This window comes from Bos javanicus, chromosome 4, assembly GCF_032452875.1.
Source record: "Bos javanicus breed banteng chromosome 4, ARS-OSU_banteng_1.0, whole genome shotgun sequence".
Classification (NCBI taxonomy): Eukaryota; Metazoa; Chordata; class Mammalia; order Artiodactyla; family Bovidae; genus Bos; species Bos javanicus.
The window spans coordinates 85,910,717-85,927,705 of record NC_083871.1 but is presented as its reverse complement, the minus strand read 5'-3'; the positions used below and the strand labels follow the sequence as shown (position 1 = coordinate 85,927,705).

The 16,989-nt window shown below is 42.4% G+C and overlaps 1 protein-coding gene across 2 annotated transcripts in view; it reads left to right on the top strand.

Annotated features, from left to right (window-relative positions):
• Positions 1–12,654: 12,654 nt before the first annotated feature.
• The window catches only part of TSPAN12 (tetraspanin 12), a 66,368-nt gene continuing 62,033 nt past the window's right edge, over positions 12,655–16,989 (top strand). The window contains exons 1-2 of one of the 2 annotated variants that reach the window (XM_061414526.1): positions 12,655–12,745; positions 13,690–13,825. In XM_061414526.1, coding sequence (XP_061270510.1) covers positions 13,760–13,825 — 66 coding nt within the window. In that variant the 5' untranslated portion in view covers positions 12,655–12,745; positions 13,690–13,759. Of the gene's footprint in view, positions 12,746–13,121; positions 13,214–13,689; positions 13,826–16,989 lie in introns of those variants that run through there. The other variant, XM_061414527.1, reaches the window with a different exon arrangement.

Below are 16,989 nucleotides of genomic sequence, written 5' to 3'. Positions count from 1 at the left end.
TTTCCAGGGTCAGGGTTTGCTTTTTTTTTCTGATTCCAGAATGACTCCTCCCAGCTATCTTAATTCCATGTTCTCTTCTGAAAGCTATCTACCTGCTACATGGGCTGTGAATCTCTTGCTGATTGCCTTGCACCAGAATGTCCCTTAGGAAGAAAACTGTCTGAAAGCTGAGATCTCTAGAGCATAGTTTGACAGAAGACTGCTGTTTTTCAGGTCCTGTCTGACTCTTCAGGACCCCATGAACAGAAGCACACCAGGCTTCCCTGTCTCTCCCCATCTCCTGAAGTTTGCACCAATTCTTCAGCATTCTGCCTTCTTTAAATGGCCCAGTTCTTAAAACCATATGTGACAGAAGACAATAAAATAAAAAAGATAGCTATGTCATTTGCATGAGAAGTGACCAGGAATTTGGGGTTGGAATGTAAACAGTGGGAGAACAGTACAGAGAAGGTGGGGTCAGTCAACACGGAAACTCCAGGTAAAGACAACTAGGAAAAAATGAGCAGTGCCAGAATAGCACAAGATTTCTAATATTTGTTTTTGCCATCTATGTGATGCTGCTGCAGAAGTCCTCTCAGATTCTTTGGGATTTCAGTCAAAGACAGCTACGAACAGACGGTTGTGCTAGTGATATTTTGAGGGGGAAAGGCTCTTTTGCTGAAGATTATTGCCCTTTAGTGAAGTGAAGTCGCTCAGTCGTGTCCGACTCTTTGCTACCCCGTGGACTGTAGCCCACCAGGCTCCTCCATCCATGGGATTCTCCAGGCAAGAATACTGGGGTGAGTTGCCATTTCCTTCTCCAGGGGATCTTCCTGACCCAGGGATGGAACCCAGGTCTCCCATATTGCTGGCAGATGTTTTAACCTTATTGTCCTTTAGAGAAGACAAAAGCACGCACAGGATGAGAAGATGACCTTCAGAACCTTCTAGAAGGTGACCTTCTATATACAGAACTCTGGAAGGACTGTTTCTCCTTCTTCTCACATCCCAAGAATCTCCCAGTTCAGTTCAGTCACTCAGTTGTGTCTGACTCTTTGCCACCCCATGAATCACAGCACGCTGGGCCTCCCTGTCCATCACCAACTCCTGAAGTCCACTCAAACTCATGTCCATCAAGTCGGTGATGCCATCCAGCCATCTCATCCTCTGTCGTCCCCTTTTTCTCCTGCCCCCAATCCCTCCCAGCATCAAGGTCTTTTCCAATGAGTCAACTCTTCGCCTGAGGTGGTCAAATTATTGGAGTTTTAGCTTTAGCATCAGTCCTTCCAAAGAACACCCAGGACTGATCTCCTTCAGAATGGACTGGTTGGATCTCCTTGCAGTCCAAGGGACTCTCAAGAGTCTTCTCCAACATCACAGTTCAAAAGCATCAATTCTTCAGTGATCAGCTTTCTTCACAGTCCAACTCTCACATCATACATGACCACTGGAAAAACCATAGCCTTGACAAGATGAATATTTGTTGGCAAACTCATGTCTCTGCCTTTGAATATGCTATCTAGGCTGGTCATAACTTTCCTTCCAAGGAGTAAGCATCTTTTAATTTCCTGGCTGCAATCAACATCTGCAGTGATTTTGGAGCCCAGAAAAATAAAGTCTGACACTGTTTCCACTGTATCCGCATCTATTTCCCATGAAGTGATGGGACCAGATGCCATGATCTTCGTTTTGTGAATGTTGAGCTTTAATCCAACTTTTTATTCTCTTCTTTCACTTTCATCAAGAGGCTTTTTAGTTCCTCTTCATTTTCTGCCATAAGGGTGGTGTCATCTGCATATCTGAGGTTATTGATATTTCTCCCGGCAGTCTTGATTCCAGCTTGTGCTTCTTCCAGCCCAGTGTTTCTCATGATGTACTCTGCATAGAAGTTAAATAAGCAGGGTGACAATATACAGCCTTGACGTATTCCTTTTCCTATTTGGAACCATTCTGTTGTTCCATGTCCAGTTCTAACTGTTGCTTCCTGACCTGCATATAGGTTTCTCAAGAGGCAGATCAGGTGGTCTGGTATTCCCATCTCTTTCAGAATTTTTCACAGTTTATTGTGATCCACACAGTCAAAGGCTTTGGCATAGTCAATAAAGCAGAAATAGATGTTTTTCTGGAATTCTCTTGCTTTTTCGATGATCCAGCGGATGTTGGCAATTTGATCTCTGATTCCTCTGCCTTTTCTAAAACCAGCTTGAACATCTGGAAGTTCACGGTTCACGTACTGCTGAATCCTGGCTTGGAGAATTTTGAGAACTACTTTACTAGCGTGTGAGATGCATGCAATTGTGCAGTAGTTTGAGCATTCTTTGGCATTGCCTTTCTTTGGGATTGGAATGGAAACTGATCTTTTCCAGTCCTGTGGCAACTGCTGAGTTTTCCAAATTTGCTGGCATATTGAGTGTAGCACTTTCACAGCATCATCCTTCAGGATTTGAAATAGCTCAACTGGAATTCCATCACCTCCACTAGCTTTGCTCATAGTGATGCTTTCTAAGGCCCACTTTATTTGGCATTCCAGGATGTCAGGCTCTAGGTGAGTGATCACATCATTGTGATTGTCTGGGTAGTTAAGATCTTTTTTGTACAGTTCTTCTGTGTATTCTTGCCACCTCTTTTTAATATCTTCTGCTTCTGTTAGGTCCATACCATTTCTGTCCTTTATTAAGCCCATCTTTGCATGAAATGTTCCCTTGGTATCTCTAATTTTCTTGGAGAGATCTCTAGTCTTTCCCATTCTGTTGTTTTCCTCTATTTCTTTGCATTGATCGCTGAGGAAGGCTTTCTTGTGTCTCCTTGCTATTCTTTGGAACTCTGCATTCAGATGCTTATATCTTTCCTTTTCTCCTTTGCTTTTTGCTTCTCTTCTTTTCACAGCTATTTGTAAGGCCTCCCCAGACAGCCATTTTGCAATCTCCCAAGAAATGGCAAAGGGAAAACAAGTTTACCCACTGCTTGCGGGAAAGAGGCTCAGCTTATTCTATTTAAACCTCAAAGGACAGTGTAACCCCAGCTAAATTTAGGCCCCTCACATATGAATAATACTGATGACCACTTTAGGAGGTAGGTATACAGATAAGGAAACTGAGGCTTATGGAGGTGAGGTCATTTGCTCATTATCACATTACCAGCAAGAGAGAAGCCAGCATTCTGATCCAGGTCTGACTTTAAACCCCTGCTGTTGTTGGTTATGTTAATGCTTCTGATAACATGGAACCCTTCAGTGGCTGTCATTGCCTCTGAATAATGGGCCAACTCCTCAGCCCTTAATCCAGAAACCACAAGCTTTTCTAATCTTAACATTGTGACTCTTAAAAGTAGAAACTAGAGGAATTTCTCTGGGACTGTGGTTCTTGTGCTTGAATCATGTTTTTCTAGGAAACTGCATTCATCTCCGTGGACCAAGCTTACCTGATGGAGTCTTGGCAGAGAGGGGCTCTATCACCTTGACATACGTGCGGTGGAAGTGGGGGGTCCTCTTCCTGCCTTTGGGGAACATTTCCATGTTTTTGTTGCCCAACTCCTGTGTCACTGAATCTGTCTGTCTGCCAGGGCACCTGCCTGGGACCATTTGCTGAGCCTCTCTGATGCTGCCATCTGTCTTCCTGCTGAGATTTCCACTTCGCCCCCACCAACACATTCCCTTCATACTTGGTTCCGCTTGGCTGCCTGAATTCACATTGCCCTTTGATGGGTCTTCACTCCAGTTCCAGTCACACCCTAATTGATTGGTCTAGTTTTTAGGTTCTGGCCATCCCCGTCCGCTCCCATAACTGAACAAGGAGCTGTGAAACTCTGGATGGGCAACAAACGGGATCCATTCATGGGAGAGTTGGCAACACTGGCCTGAATACAGTGAGGGGTGTGGAGGAAGGATGATGAGAAATGATTTCTAGTGTTCTTAGTGTACATGGAAGTTGGGGATCATAAAAGAAAGAAAAGTGCAAGACGGAGTCACGTCCAACTCTCCATGACCCCATGGACTGTATAGCCTGCTAGGCTTCTCTGTCCACGGAATTCTCCAGGCAAGAATATTGGATTGGGTTCCCTTCTCCAGGGGATTTTCCCCACCCAGGAATAAAACCCAGGTCCCCTGCATTGCAGGTGGATTCTTTACCAACTGAGCTAACAGGGAAGCTTCAAGACAGAGAATAAACTTAAATAGCATAAGTTTTTGGTTGTTACAGTCTCATTTTCATGCCCCATCTAAGGAAAGTTAGTTAAATTAACATATTGATTAATTAAATTAAAATATTGATCAGCCTTGCAGCCCAAGCTGGCTGCTGCTACGTTTGAAGCCACTTTCTCTGAAGGGAGAACCAACTCATCTTCACACTGGCAGACTTACAAGGTTCCTTTCTATGACCCAGTGCTAAGGTGGCAGAGACTTATAAAACACCATCAATATAAAACTCGCAATAGAAAATACAGAATTTAATTCCTAGTAGTCATTCTGGAAAATATGTGTGAGTTTTCTAAAACAAACATATTATACCCTAAGTCTTTTTTTTTTTTCTTTCCAGCTTTAGTTAGTAACATTCCTGATAAAGCTAAGAAATATATTAATAGTAAAAACTCTTGTAATTTATTAAAACTACCTATATGAGTTATGTATGGATGACTTTTGTCCCTGACATGATATCTTTTTCTTTATTACTATGAATAGTAATCATTTGAGACTACTTTCTAAGAAAGAATACAAACGATACAAAGATAGTAAAACATAATGGCAATTGTTAGTTCTTGGCAATTAAAAAAAAGCAGTATCATCACTGAAATAAAGCAGGAATGCACTTTTCCCCCCCTTATTTTTCAGTCAATAATTCACACATTCATACCATGAAATATGAAATGAAAATTTATTACATCTCTAATTTGCCACACATGGTTATGGCTAATATATATGCACACAAATAATAACATAAAAATAGAAAGTCTAAATTTCAATGATAAAACTTTCATAAAGGCTGAATTATAATCACAAAACCACAATTCTTTTTGTTGCATAAAATAGTTTATATATGAAAGCTGAGGACATTCAAGAGTTTGGATTAGCTAACTGAAAATAATTTTAAAACTTAAATATTTGTATCTGGTGTAAATAAATAAATGTTTTATGAATGTACTGTTGGAGGAACCTAAATGTTTTAAAAAACAATAAGTGAATTGAAGGGGTAGCAGATGAAGACAGATGTCTAGTATTCATGATAAATATTTGTTTATCTTTCTTCTAGTTGTATTGTGGATGTGAAAAGAAACTGGTGTCACAAGATAATGGAATTATTCCTTAGGGATCTTTCTAAGAAAAATAGCGCTTGGCGCCTGTTTGTAAATGGAACCTACATTCCTTCCTTTTCTTTATAGCTTGTTTTAAAGAACTGTCAATTAAGACTTTTTACAAAGGGAAAGAATTCTTAAGTTCTGTAAGTTTGACCTTCTGAAGAGAAAGTAGGCTAATGATGTTACAAGTTCTTTGAGACTCAAAATTATGTTAGAACTTTTGGTATCTCCTGGCACAATTCTGAGTTTGTACTAACAATTAAATAAATATTTATTGAATAGGATTCGATTATTTGTACCAATGACAGCTGGTGAAATGAGTCCAAATCCTGAACTGTGTACAGAGGATGAGGTTTGGATAAACTTTGAGGAAATTCTTCTAGGAGTTTATACCAGGGTACTAATTTGGACCATTCTTTATCCAGTCATATGGTTTACAAAGGTAAATGTGGATACAGGATAGAAGCTGATGGCATGGGATGGAAATGATGTGATCTGAATTTTCTTAGGGTTCTTTGCGGTTGCCAGGATGTTCCTGCTTCAGGAACTAAGCATCTTTGCTGAGTAGGACCGCAGACATTTTTGGCTGAAAGCTGGGATTTCAGCAGTGAACAGGAGAAAAAATGGCAGCACCCATTTTTTTCTCCACCTTGCAGTTCAAAAATCTGATTATTTTCAGTTATCTACCCTCTTCCATTTGACCATGTGCTTCAGAGAATTGCCCCAGGCAGAGGAAAGGCATCTAGATTTCTTTAAACAAGTCAAGACCCATATCCTCACCAATAATCTGTGCATGCATCAGTATGTGATAGGGTTCTAGTTGATGAATCATAAGGAATAACCTGTTGCAAAACTTCTGGGAGAGGGCTCCTTGAGTATAAGGGAGCCCTTATAGGTGGGAATAGCTTATGCCCTCTGTAAAAGTAAAACCTGTACATAATGCCTGGATTTGCACAGTCATCTTGTAAGGCAATGGCAACCCACTCCAGTACTCTTGCCTGGAAAATCCCATGGACGGAGGAGCCTGGTGGGCCGCAGTCCATGGGGTCGCTAGGAGTCAGACATAACTGAGCGACTTCACTTTCACTTTTCACTTTCATGCATTGCAGAAGGAAATGGCAACTCACTCCAGTGTTCTTGCCTGGAGAATTCCAGGGATGGCGGAGCCTGGCGGGCTGCCATCTATGGGGTCGCACAGAGTCAGAGACGACTGAAGCGACTTAGCAGCAGCAGCAGCAGCAGCATGTGAGTATGAGAAGATGAAGCCCAAGAATGTTAGCTGACACACTGTGTGTATCAAAGAGTTCGGTGGTAAAAGAGTTGATTCCTTGATGTCATTGCTAATGTGATGGATGGTTATTTTTGGATTTGTGAAATAATATATTTATGTATATCCTTATTGTTGTGGCACTTTGAATTGAATATTTAGTTTGCATAGGATTGCCAGAATTATCAAATAAAGATGCAGGATGCACAGTTAAATTTAAATTTCAGATAGGCAATGAATACTTTTTTAGTATGTGTATGTCCAGTGTGATACTTGACCCATGTAATATTTGGGACATCTTTATGCCAAAATTTTTTTATTGTTGATCTGAAATGCAAATCCTGCATTTTATTTGTCAAGCTTATAGTTGAGCGAAGTCTACTTAATTCAGTGCTGAAAGGCTATTCTCGGGTCCAACTGAGTATACTCTTTCAGAAGTAAACAGTGAAAGTAGATTCTCCAGTCATAGTTTAAGTATACATATTTGAAACAGCTTCATATGCTCAAGAACTAATAAAATGTCTAGAATATTTTTCTTCTTGAGGATCATCAGTGAATTTCCACCCAAATTTGAAATAGTATTGTAATGAAGGGTAACACTAGGAAGAATCAGACCCATCTTAGAACCTCACTTTCTTTACTTACTACCTGTATGGCCCTGGGGAAATCAGCTCTCATAGTCTCAGTATCCAACTATGTCATTACGAGGCATTAATAAGATAGTTTATGAGAACACTTATTATGTCAGGCACCTGTGTGCATGTGTGTGTGTGCACGTGCACACTCAGTTGTGTCCGACTCTTTGTGACTCCATGGACTGTAGCTCACCAGGCTTCTCTGTCCATGGAGTTTTCCAGGTAAGAATACTGGAGTGGGTTTCCGTTTTCTGCTCCAGTGGATCTTTCTGACGCAGGGATCAAACTTGCATCTCTTGTGTCTCCCACACTGGCAGGTAGATTCTTTACCTTTGAGCCACCTGGGGAGAACATCAGACACATAATACTTCTCAAAACATATTAGATCTCTTTCCTGTATTAATTGTGAAGAACCATCCAAGGAATACTGTGAGGGTATTATACCAAGAAGCAATAGAAACTCACTCACCCTACCAAAATACCTATGCAGTTCCTTCCCTCTGCACAATCTGAGCAGAAAGAGCACAATAAGATATGGACAAATGAGTTGCCTTGTGGAGTGAAGAACTTGTATTACCTTACTGCTTAGCTAGTGAGTTTTGTTCCAGTTCTAGAAGCAACACAAGAGGTAACCAGGATGGCAGAATAGAAGGACATGTGCTCATTTTCTCCGTGAGAACTCCAAAATTGCAACTCACTGCTGAACAACCAGAAAAGGCAATGGCACCCCACTCCAGTACTCTTGCCTGGAGAATCCCATGGACAGAGGAGCCTGGAAGGCTATAGTCCATGGGGTCGCTAAGAGTCTGACACAACTGAGCAATTTCACTTTCACTTTTCATTTTTATGCATTGGAGAAGGAAATGGCAACCCACTCCAGTGTTCTTGCCTGGAGAATCCCAGGGACAGAAGAGCCATCTATGGGGTCGCCATCTATGGGGTCGCACAGAGTTGGACATGACTGCTGCTACTTAGCAGCAGCAGCAGCAGCTGAACAACCATCAATAGGAGAATGTTGGATCCCACCAAATAAAGGATATCCACATCCAAGGGCACAGGAGAAGCCCCAACAAAATGGTAGGAGGGGTGAAATCATGTTTAGAATCAAACCCCATACCCACCAGAGATGCTTAGAGGGCTCAAAAAAAAAAAAAAACATTGTGTGCACAAGGACCCATGTAGCATGTGGCAAAACCCTCTTGGAGGAGATCGCCATTAGCCCCACCATAGAGCTGCCAAGCAGATGACCCATAAACTGCAGAACAATTATACCAAAGAAATTCTCGCACTGTTAAGAAAATTCTAGGACTCAAGATAACTGCACCTGGTCCCATCATTTCATGCAAATAGATGGGAAAACAATGGAAACGGTGACAGACTTTATTTTCTTGGGCTCCAAAATCACTGCAGATGGTGACTGCAGCCGTGAAATTAAAAGACACTTGCTCCTTGGAAGAAAAGCTGTGACAAACCTAGATAGCATATTAAAAAGCAGAGACACTACTTTGCCAACAAAGGTTCATCTAGTCAAAGCTATGGTTTTTCCTGTAGTCATGGATGGATATGAGAATTGTATCATAAAGAAGTCTGAGTGCTGAAGAATTGACGCTTTTGGTTGTTGGAGGAGACTTTTGAGAGTCCCTTGAACTGCAAGGAGACCCAACCAGTCAATCCTAAAGGAAATCAGTTCTGAATATTCATTGGAAGGACTGATGTTGAAGCTCCAATACTTTGGCCACCTAATGCAAAGAACTGACTCATTGGAAAAGACCCCGATGCTGGGAAAGATTGAAGGCAGGAGGAGAAGGAGATGACGCCTCCGAGATGAGATGGTTTGATGGCATCATCAGTTCTATGGACATGAGTTTGAACAAGCTTTGGGAGTTGATGATGGACAGGGAAGCCTGGCGTGCTGCAGTCCATGGTGTCGCAAAGAGTTGGACATGACCGAGCAACTAAACTGAACTGAACTGAGCTAGGAACAACACACATATGATTGCTTGTAAATAGTGACTGCTATTGCTTTCCACACTGAAGAGTTTTGTCTTTTCTCGAAGGGCAGACAGTGAAACAGTTAGTCACTCATTTGTGTCTGACTCTTTGCAACCCCATAGACTGTGGCCCACCAGGTTCCTCTGTCCATGGAGTTCTCCAGGCAAGAATACTAGAGTGGGTGGCCCTTTCCTTTTCTAGGGGATCAAACTTGCGTCTCCTGCATTACAGGAGGATTCTTTGCCATCTGAGCTACCAGGGGGAAGTACAGGGACCCATCTTATCCTCAGTCTCTTCAGCATATGGCACTGTAAGTGCCATATGTACCTTCACTCAAAGGTACTGAGTGAAGCGTACGCAACCATTAAACTGGGTTCCTACTTCACAGGTGGGCAAGAAACAGATCATACCTCTTTATTCGTGTGTTATTCTATGTTCAAACCATCATGCCCACTGGGGATTTTTCTATTCTACCCTTGTAGCTATTCTCACGGAGAAAAATGTAGAGCTGACAGAATGACAGCTTCACAGCTGTCAAGTCTTACTGTGCTTCTATGATCCCAGAGAAGAGAATACTTGGAGTGGGAGGGCCTAGCAGCTGCCCTCAAGGAGTCGAATGACTGTCAGATGGGAGAAGGATTGCTTGTGCTGTGGATTCCAAAAGGCAGAATGAGAGTTGAGTGGTACCAGTTATAGGCAGGTATGGTCAGACTTAAGCTATTAAAACTAACCAGTTCTGCAATGCCTCAAATATGGTGAGGGCTCCTCTACTGAGATGTTGATCCATAGACTTGTATAAACCATTCTTCAGGAATATTAGAACAGGAATTGCAGCTCTGTCTTCTTCTTAATTTATAGAAATAATCCCAGGTATCATTTCATGGTGAGGGATTTGATCCAGCTGAACCTGAAGAAACTCCTTTGCTAGTTTTTAGGCATCTGTAGAGTGTTAGCTTCAGGGGTTTTCAAACTTTGCTACAGATTAAAATTACCTTGCAAACTTTGAAAAATCTGGATGACCAGGCCACATCTTCAGAGATTCCAAATTAATTAGTGTGGGTTATAGTCTGAGTATTTGGGTTTGTCCAAAACTACCTCAGTGGTTCTAATACACAGCGATTTTGAGACTCACTGAACTACTTAGAGCATATGATTCTGGATTTTAGCTTGGAATCTGATTCATTAGAGGTGTAACTTTTAAAGCTTCTCGTGGCTCTATATTCCTCATTTACTAAAAGCAGGTGGAGGTGAGGGTGGGATATGTACTTCTAAATCATCTTCCTCTAAAATTTTATTATTCTGGAGCCCTTTATAGGTTTAAGATATTTTTTTAAAAGATTTTATTTATTTTGTTTTTTGGCTGTGGTGGGTCTTCGTTTCTGCACTTAGGCTTTCTCCGGTTGAGGAGAAGGGGGGCTACTCTCTAGCTGTGGTGTGTGGGCTCCAGACAGCGGTCTCAGTAGTTATAGTGCTTAGGCTTAGTTGCTCTGGGGCATGTGGGATCTTAGTTCCAGAAGTGAAGTGAAGTGAAGTTGCTCAGTTATGTCCAACTCTTTGCAACTCAGTGGACTGTAGCCCACCATGCTCCTCTGTCCATGGGATTTTCCAGGCAAGAGTACTGGAGTGGGTTGCCATTTCCTTCTCCAGAGGATCTTCCCGACCCAGGGATCAAACCCAGGTCTCCTGCATCGTAAGCAACACGCTTTACCATCTGAGCCACCAGGGAAGTCCTTAGTTCCAGAACCAGAGATCAAACCCCTGTCCTCTGCATTGGCAGGCAGATTCTTAACAACTGGACCACCAGGGAAGCCCAGATTGATGAATCTGAAAGATACTTTTCCTGCTTTCTAGAAAGAGAAGAGTATCTCTGTTCAGGGACTTGGGAGTGACTGGCACTCTTTCCATCATTTTTAGTGGCAGTCATAGACTCCCCTCGTGGTGGGGATATTTCTGTCACTCAGAGGAATGCGTGGCATCAACAGCATTCAGATGGCGGGTGGTTCCAGGCCCTCTGCTTGGAACTTGTATACATCCCAATTTGAGCAGTAACTGAGGATCAAAGAGGGTTGCTTTGCTCCTCGCTGTGATTCCAGAAGATACTTTGTGGCCAGACTTAGCCTCATCTGATGGGTGACTGGACATTTTCTTGGTGTTTGGAGTGTATGGCTGTCTTTGTGCTCTTTGAAGCTTGCTGCCTTACACTCAGCTTAGCCACTTGCTTGCCAAGACTTTTCCTCCCATAACCCAGGACACTCAAATTCTCTTTGGGTCTTAATTTTACTTCTATCCAAATGACAATGTGTGTCTCTTCATTACCCTGGTCATGTAGCAATTGATGCTAGACAGGCAATGAGGGACGTAGGACTCCATTTTACTCCATGTCTACTCTGAAGAAAATTTAAGGAGGACTCCTATTATTAGGTTTCTTCAAAGATACTGCTTATATTTTTAGGTAATTCATATTTGTTAGTGAAACTTTATTTGCCACACAATGTGCACAGAAGTCATCAGAAATGTGAACTACAAAGCATAAAACATCAAAATTAGATAGTATTTTACATGTGAAATTTCTTAACTTTCAAAGGAGAAGGCACGTTTGGAAGTACAGTTTCCCCTAGTAAGATTTCCTAAATTTCTAGTTAAAAAAAAATTCAAAACCCATCACTACTGTACACAATTCAAGATAAACCACCCAGTTAAAACTCAATCTTATTGCGAGAAACCTTTGGAAAATTTGGGCTACTTGTGAAAGGGTTAAAGGCATTCTTCCTATTCCGGGTGTCAGACCTCCACATGCCTACCCTGGGGTGTAAGTAAATGCTCTGAGTGCATTATGCAAGTGGGAAAGAACTGTTTTCTTTCTTTTTTTTTTTTTTAAACTCAGGGAGGGCAACAAAGCAATAAGAAGGAGTAGAGGGCACCACCTTAGTGACAAATCACAGGAGGTGGCTCTCGAAAGGTTGTGAAAACTAGTTTCTCATTGCAGGAACTAAGCTGGGCCACTCCACCCCCCTTCTCAAACACAAATATTTTCATATAATAAAAGCCTGTTTCCCTATGGCTATAACCCAGCCTCCCCTCCTCCGACACCACCATTTTAAAGGGGCTTGCTGCGCGAACGTTTTCAAAGCGCCTAGGCTTTAGCTTTCTCTGGCCCGCGTAAAGGTGAGGCGTCCCTTCGAGGGGCTCGCGACTGGCTAGGGGACAAGAAACAGCCACTAGGCTCGCGGCCGGGCGGCCGGCGGCCCGAGCATGCGCCGAGAGTGCGTGCAGCTGGCCCTGGCCGCCGCCGCTGCCTCGTCCGGACTTGGCGTGGACTTGGGAGGGACAGCGGCGCTGGGAGGTGGCTTAGCAGAGACTTTCCAGCAACTGCTGCCCAGGACTTTTTTTTTTTTTCCTTTTTCCCAGGAGGCGGCGACGGCGGCGGGGGGGACGGGGGGAGAGGAAGAGAAGGCAGCGTCTCCAGTTTGAGCCAATGCAGCCCTGCGGCTGTCCGGGAGGAGCACCCCTGCCCCGATGAGCCCCCGCCGCGCTTCCCAGACTGTCCCCCGGCGGGATCGGGGCGCGGAGCCCAGCGCGGACGGTGAGTGGCCGCGCGTCTCTCGTCCTTCCTGCCCGCTGTCCCGCCAGCCCGCGGGCGCTGTGTGCTAAACTACTTAGAGGCTGGCTCCGGGGCTCCCAGCCGCCCGCGCTTCCCCGCGCGCCCTGCCGGGGGCGCGCGCCGGGGTGGTGGGGCCGCTGACCGCGCTGGGCTTTGTGCTCCTCCGGCGGCTGGGAGCGCGGGGTCGCGGCCGGGACCCGGGTCGGGGCCGGGGGAGGGGGGGACATGAATGACTAAGCCGGCGTCTGCACAGCTGCACCGGCCCTAATTCCCCTGCGCCCCTCCCCGCCCCCCGCCCCCGACTAATCCATCATTCCGGGGCCGAAACATCATTTCTCACATTCTCCCAGAGAAACCCTAGTCGCCGGGCGGAATCCCAGCTCAGCGCTGCGCCCCCTCCAGTGGCCCGTGTTCACACCGGAGCTGCGGGATGCGGAAGGGGCTGCGGAGGTGGGGGGCGCAGGAACTGTCCCAGTGAGAGGGGCACTCGCACCTTCGATGTCTCGGGCGGCATTTGTGACATCTCCGGGGGTGGTGGTGTGCTTTCCAACCTTCGGGACCGCTCGGAGCAGAGCTGTCCCAGAGGAGCGGTGTGGATTGAGGGAGATTTTAAAGAGCGTCTCATCAGAATGCAGAGGACACCGCCGCGTGTCTCCTGAGAACGCAAATGTAGTGCGCGCATTCATTCATCTAGGGAGACGATCTTTTCTCTTCCCCAGCAGGTGTTATCTGAAGCCAGTTTGGAACTTTGGGAAGTTTAGGTTACTATTATAACTTTAACAAGTGATTTGCCATGAAACGATGTCTAGAATGAGATAGGCTTCGGACCAGACCCTGGACCGGGCTGAGGGCTGACAGAGGAGAGATGGGCGGGGGTTGGGGAGCGCGGTGGTTAGGAGTCTCCTGTTCTCCCCCGCCCTCTGCAGATCGCTGCTGTTTAGCCCGTCGGGGTAGGATGTGTTGAAAGGATGGGGCTTCTCTCTCTTGGGGCTCACGATGGCGAGAGAAGATTCTGTGAAGTGCTTGCGCTGCCTGCTCTACGCGCTCAATCTGCTCTTCTGGGTAAGTCAAGCAGCCCACTTGCACCAACAGGTGGGGACGGCTGGACTCGGCTTCCTGCAGCCACCACATAAAGCGCCAAAGGGCATGGCTAAGCATTAATTAATTACATGCGATCACACCCTGTATTTTTCGCAGAAGTATATTTTGACCTTTAAATGCCTTTGATCTAGCTCAAGTTCCATTTGTAATTAGAAAAAAGAAATCCACCCCTGGATACTAGTGGCAGTAAAATTAGACTTGAAGTTAATCTAGGGATATAAATAAATGCACGTGCTTGTGCTTGTAGATAAGAAAATTTTGACATACTACTTAGGGAACTGCTTGTTTTCAGGAATTTCAGATAACCGTGCAAGCCATAAATTGTTTCCTTACGTCATCCTATAAAATTTGGTTGGAGCAAGAAGTCTTACTATTTTTTTTCGGTTGTAGGAATTCATACCCAGATATCCTATTAAGAGACTGCGTAGAGTTTTCTAGGAGATTCCTTATAGTCTGAAAAGGTGGTTTTCATGTAACTGTTTCTAAGTTGGCAAAGTTTTAAGGAATTTTGTGTATGCTTTTGGAAAATCCCATAACCATTTAAGGAAATAAAATACATAAAATTTAACAAGCTCATGGAAATCTTTATGCCTTTTGAGTTAGTGACTTTTTATGCTTTGCAGCCAGGCGTAAATGTTCATTAAGTGTTATTAATAATCACATTGTTATTTACAAAACTTATGAGGAAACTATAAAAATTAAAAGTGTTGATTTCAGAAGCTGTCATGCTTAAGCAGATACTTTTTTGTGTGTGCCAAATTTGTATTCTATTAGTAATTTATATTCAGAATGTTCTGTTGGAATTTTTAATGAGTAATGTGTTTATTTGGCTGACCTGCTGGGCTTGAGCAGCTTTTTTGCATTCGGTTATGACATATGGTCTCTAGAGGATGACATTTTGGTTGAACTTATGGATGGTTCCATTTTAAGGTGACAAATTAAGCCTTAATTCTGCAAGTAATCGGAAAGATATCAAAACAGGTAACGTTTTTTTTCTCAACATGAAAATTAAAGCATATTTGCCACCTGGAAATGTAAAATACCTAATTGATCTTATTGCAGTTTTTAATTCTAAAAATGTACATATTTAAGTGGGTCATTAAATTATCTGCTTACCTATAAAGTATTAAGATCTCTAACACTGTGTCTCTAAAATGTGCAATAACGGTTACTTCTGTTTACTAGTTTTTCACTTTTCTACTTTATGGTTTTTAATTACAGAATCATCACATTTTTATAACTAAAAGGGAATTTAAAGATGATCTGTTGAACTTCCTTACTTTGGGTATGAGAAAAATAAATGTAGGTTAGTGACTTGCCAAAGGTCAAATAGCCCATTGGTGACAGTGCCAGGAGCAGAACTTGGCTCTCTTGCCCCTAGACAGGGCCTTTACTTGGATGAGCACTGTGTTTGAACCTTGGAATTACTAGGGCGTTTTTTATTCAACAAAGAATAATTTTTTTGGCAATTTTCTCAATAATTTGTATCTTGTGTATGTGTTGGGGAGATTCAAATCATTTAACAAAAATATTGCCCTTCTGAGTAATGAAATTTAAAACACCTATTCCTTAAACTCCTCCACGGCTCTTTGTGTCCCCAAAGAATGTAGAATGTTATTTCTTTGTTGTTATCTGGTCCTTCAACACTCTCACTTTCCTTGTGCATGTTTTGATTTATTGAAATTGCTTCCCCCTTTCTCTAGCCCTTCTGTTCTCCAAATATCATCTCTCTGCCACCAGAATAATATGTGCTAATTGCCTAGTGTGCATACCTCAGTATTTTTCTTTATTTCATGAGAAAATATCTTTTCTCATACCTGTCCACATATACCCATTCAGGTACATATTTGCTATTTTTTATTAGGCTGTTTTTTTCTCATTTGGCTAGAGTTGCAGGAGTGGGATTGCTATGTGAGAGGATATGTAATGATGACAACCAAATAGCTGATATTTATGTAGTTCTTACTATGTTTGCCAGGCATATTTAGTGTCTCAGTTTCCTAGTCAGTGAAATAGGAATGGTAGTTCCTATATTTTAGAGTTGTTGGAAGGATTAGAGTTGATATACATAAAGTACTTGGACGGTGCTACTTAATAAGAGCCATCGATGTAGTAGCAGTAGCAATAATAGTTGTAGTACCTGCAGTTGTTACTACTACTACATAATGATGCTCCGTAATAGTTTACTGTAATAAGATTACCAGTTGAGTCAAAGGAATCATTGTATTAGTAATAGTCATTGTAGTAGTAATAGTAGTAACTGTTATTGTTATGATTAATACTACTACTGTTTCTACCACTCCTGCATTCCTTTGATCTAGTAATTCTGTCCTGGGAATCCATCTCCTAGAAATAAAAGTACCCATATACTCCATTATAGGTACACAACTATTTGCTGCCATCTTGTTGGTATTATGACACCTTTTGACTTCCACCAATCTGAAAAGTTTAAAATGTTATTTCACTGTTACTTTATTGTTTTTCCTCCTCCACTAGCAGTAAGCTTGAGCATCACTTTATATAAACAAATCATTTTATATAAATAGAGTTTTGTATGTTTTCAGTAGAATTTTTCTCTTGAATTATATATATATATATATGTATATATATATATATATATATATATATATATATATATTGTTCTTGTGTTCTCTTAAAGCACCTGCCTTTCTTATCTTGGTTAAGGTTTCTTTTTCCATATGGACTTTAAGATTGTTTTGTACAATTAAAAATATCTGTTGGGAGTTTTGTTGGAGCTGTATGAAACATATACACTAACTTTGGGAACATTGATGTCATTCTTTCAATGATAAAGCAATGTTTGCAGATCCTATATTTCTTTATTGAATGAGAAGCAGTTTTATTCCTTGTGCCGGGAACATTCCTGGACATCCTGAGGCTAATTTCTCATCTAATTCTCATAATAGCCATGAAAAATGGAAGTGGAGGGAGTAGTAAAGAGATGTTACTCAGAGAAGTTCATTCACTTGTTAGTAAGTTAGCAGAGCAGATTCAAAGTCTTTTTTTTTTTTTTTTTCTTTAAGCGCAGCAAAAGTTTTACTGTTGGGATTGGTGGTGAATTTATTTGCAGCAGAGAAGTAAACATCTTCAGTAGGAAGGGATTA